General features: G+C 55.5%; 1 protein-coding gene across 1 annotated transcript; it reads right to left on the bottom strand.

Annotated features, from left to right (window-relative positions):
- Window positions 1-206: 206 nt before the first annotated feature.
- On the bottom strand, window positions 207-2448 carry Sppl2c (signal peptide peptidase like 2C). Its single transcript, XM_006970546.3, has one exon. It carries the CDS (start codon window positions 2382-2384, stop codon window positions 309-311), a length of 2076 nt encoding a protein of 691 aa, XP_006970608.1. The 5' UTR covers window positions 2385-2448; the 3' UTR covers window positions 207-308.
- Between the last annotated feature and the right edge of the window lie 999 nt (window positions 2449-3447).

Below are 3447 nucleotides of genomic sequence, written 5' to 3'. Positions count from 1 at the left end.
CAAGGAGCTGCCCAGGGAACTCTGGGGGTGGGGGTGGGGCAAATCTTGAGTGGACCTGTGCAAGTCACATGACCTCCCTGATCCCCAGTTTCCCCCTCTGCACAATTTGGAGGTGCCACCAGCCCACAGGGACCTTCCCAACTTTGCATAGACTTATTCTGTGTTACTGTTATCTTATGGTCCTAACAAGCAAAGAGACTCCAGAGGAAGATAGGGAGTTTCTCTAATGCCCGATCTCTTATCCTGTCTGGCTTTGCTGTTCAGTGTTCTGGAAGTCCTTTGAGAGGTCCAGGTCCCGGGAGCTCTGTTCATAGGGGAGCTTGGGTTGACGGGCACTTCTTCACTTTCAAGCCCTTTCTCCTATGCAGACCCATCCAGGGCAGGCTGGCATCGTGGACCTGAGCCTGGGTGTGGATGCGACCCAGCTCTGAGGGGGGTGGCATTGGTGGGATCAGTGGTATCAACATGGCCAGAGGCATCAGCTCCTCCAGGGCCATGGGGGAACCAGGGGATAGTTCACCAGGATCCAAGTTGGCATCACTCCAGCCTTCGGAGCTCTCACTGTGGCCCTCTGGACTTGTGGCTTCGTCCTCAGAGAGGGTGACCATCTCTGACATGTCATCCCCAAGGTTGCTGTCTAAGTCCCTTGCCTCTTGGTCGGCGGCCTCCTCAAACCCGTTGGTTCTATGGGAATCTGTCGCACCCTCCAGCTTCCGCTTGGAGCTTACCGCAGAAGCCATGGAGGGCTCTGCCACGGGCCCAGCAGGGATCTTGGCTCTGCCCTGGCCAGTCCAGAAAAGGGTAAGCTCTTGGCGGCAGGCGGCCACGGCAAGACTGGTAAGCAGGGTGCTAGACACTAAGTACAGCAGAGCAGGCTGGCCCATCTCCATGATGACCATGGCAACGAAGGTGACCAGCAGGCCTATGGCATAGGCCATTGTACAGGCCACATAGTATACCTGGCGAGAGCGGATTTGCACATCAAAGCGATGACAGTAGGCCACCAGGAAGCCGGGGACGACGATGTCACCAAAGCCAAGGATGGAGAAAGGCTGGTCACACAACGTCAAGGCTGAGAAGCTCAGTCGGGGCACTTTGAGCACCATGGGCAGCCTCTCATGGCTCAAAGAGTCTGCTGGGCCTGAGGCCACTTCCACCATGATGCTCTCGCCAGTCTTGGTGAAGAGGGGTGTGACGAAGACAAAGAAGACATCGAAGGCCAGCAGGGCCAGCAGGAAGGAGGTGCAGTTCTTGAGCGTGGGCAGCCGCACCCGCCTCAGCACAAAAAGGCAGTAGGCAACCCCCAAGGTGTCCTGCAGGAGCCATGCCCAACGGTCCTCGTTGCGGTAGATGACCCAGAGAAGAGTCACCGTGGCACACAGGCCTGCCAGCAGTAGTAATGGCAACTTCATGTAAGCCCGGCGGTCAGGCAGTGCCCATTGGTTTTGCCACGGGGGCAGGTGGTGCACTATGGGTGCCAGGCAGCTGTAGAGGCCAGTACTGGCACCCAGACCAAAGATCCCGATCATGACGTAGACAAAGCAGTCGTAGAAGAAGTAGAGCAGAATCATGATGGAGCAGGACATGGTGACCACAGCGCCCGTCATGGCTGGTGTAAAATCCACAGACGTATCATCATCATCTTCGTCTTCCTGGGCCCTCTGGAACCTCTCAGCTCCCCCCGCTTGTGGCTGATGGCGACCACCAAACCCCCCTCCTCTTCGGGCCTGGTGCCTCTGCAGCTGGTCCGACTCCATCAGGCCAGCCCAGTAGCCACCTGCAGCAACAGTGCCCACAGCCAGTATGAAGATAACTGCCATGTTATAGTCGATGATGGGCTCCAGGGGGGCGTACAAGGCTACGCGGATATTGGTGTCACCGTGAGTGTGTCTGAGGATGTCCAACAGGTCGGTATAGCGGAGCACAGCCACCGGGATGGTGAGGGCAGGCCGGGGTTTGCTGGGGTCCTGGGACTTGGAGATGGTGTCTGAACACTGTTGATCGCTGGCCCGGCTCACAATGAGCAGCCCGTGGGCACCTTGGCCCTGAGCCAGCCAGCCCTTGGTGTAGAAGCTGCAGTTACCACGCATCACCATGGTAGTAGTCTGGTGGAGGGGTCGCTGTCTAGGGGAGCCATCGTGGGCCTGGTGGAAGGAGTCCTCATCCGGACACCATGGTGTCTTGGTGCCGTCATGCAGAGGCAGGAATGGGGCATGGTGCAGGTCCCGGGGTAGAGTGACGTAGTCGGAGCTGTACAAGACACAATAGTCCTTGCTCCAATTCTTTGACACAATGCGGACCACGCCGTATTCCCCCCGGGCCTCAGGGCTGAGGAGGAGGAGGAGGAGTGAGCCCACGGGGAGGAGGGAACCCAGGCACAACATCCTCCTCAGCCACCTACTGTGTCCTCCCAAGGAGACAGCTGCCCACAGCTCTATTCCCCTCCCAGGGGAAGGGTGTGGCTCTTTGTCACAGAGTAGCTTGGCCACTTGTCTTGGAAACCAGAGCCACACCTACCTTGTCATAAAGTGATGAAGGGCACTGCTATGGGACACAGGCTCCTCTCAGGGCCATGTTCCCAACCCTGGATCCAATAGGGAGGTCATCTGAGATCTCCTCCCTGCCCAGGCGCCCGGTAGGACTAAACCATGTAAGATGAAGTAAGTGTCGGGTGTCGGGGCTGGAGATCCCAGGCAGGATTCTGGAAACAGTTTCTTATCTTTCCTCCTGGATAACCTAGTCCAGGCCAGCTCTCCTCTTTGGACTGGTTTCTCTCTCTCTCTCTCTCTCTCTCTCTCTCTCTCTCTCTCTCTCTCTCTCTCTCTCTCTCTCTCTCTCTCGGCTTGTTTTTGTTGTTGTTTTGTCAGCTTAAAACAAGCTAGAGTTATCTGGAAAGAAGAACCTATGTTGAGAAAAGACCTCCAATATATTGTCTTGTAGGTAAGTCTGTAGGGACATTTTCTCTCTTTTTCCTCTTTTTATTTATTTTGTTTTGAGACAGGGTTTCTCTGTGTAACAGCTCTGGCTGTTCTGGAACTCACTCTGTAGACCAGGCTGACCTTGAACTCACAGAGATCCACCTGCCTCTGCTGCCGAGTGCTGGGATTAAAGGTGTGCGCCACCACCCCCTGGCTCAGTCATGGTGTTTTATTACAGCAGTATAAAGTAAACCAGGACAGTGTGTATAGTGTATATTATGTGTGTACGGGTGTGCGTGTAGGTCCTTATACCTATGCACACCCAGAGGCCAGAGGAGAACTCTGGGTGCCGATTCCTCATCATCCCATCACTCTTCCTCATAGTCCCTTAAGATGGGTTTCCTCCCCGAACTTGGAGCTAAGCTGGCAGCTAGCAAGCCCCAGTGATTCTATTTCTCTGTCCCACAGGGCTGAGGTGACAGGTATGCATGGCCACATCCCAGTTTTTAAAAATCTGGGCATTGGAAAT

This window comes from Peromyscus maniculatus, chromosome 8 (assembly GCF_049852395.1).
Source record: "Peromyscus maniculatus bairdii isolate BWxNUB_F1_BW_parent chromosome 8, HU_Pman_BW_mat_3.1, whole genome shotgun sequence".
Lineage (NCBI taxonomy): Eukaryota > Metazoa > Chordata > Mammalia > Rodentia > Cricetidae > Peromyscus > Peromyscus maniculatus.
Note: the sequence above shows the minus strand (reverse complement) of the source record. Positions and strands in the feature narration are given on the sequence as shown.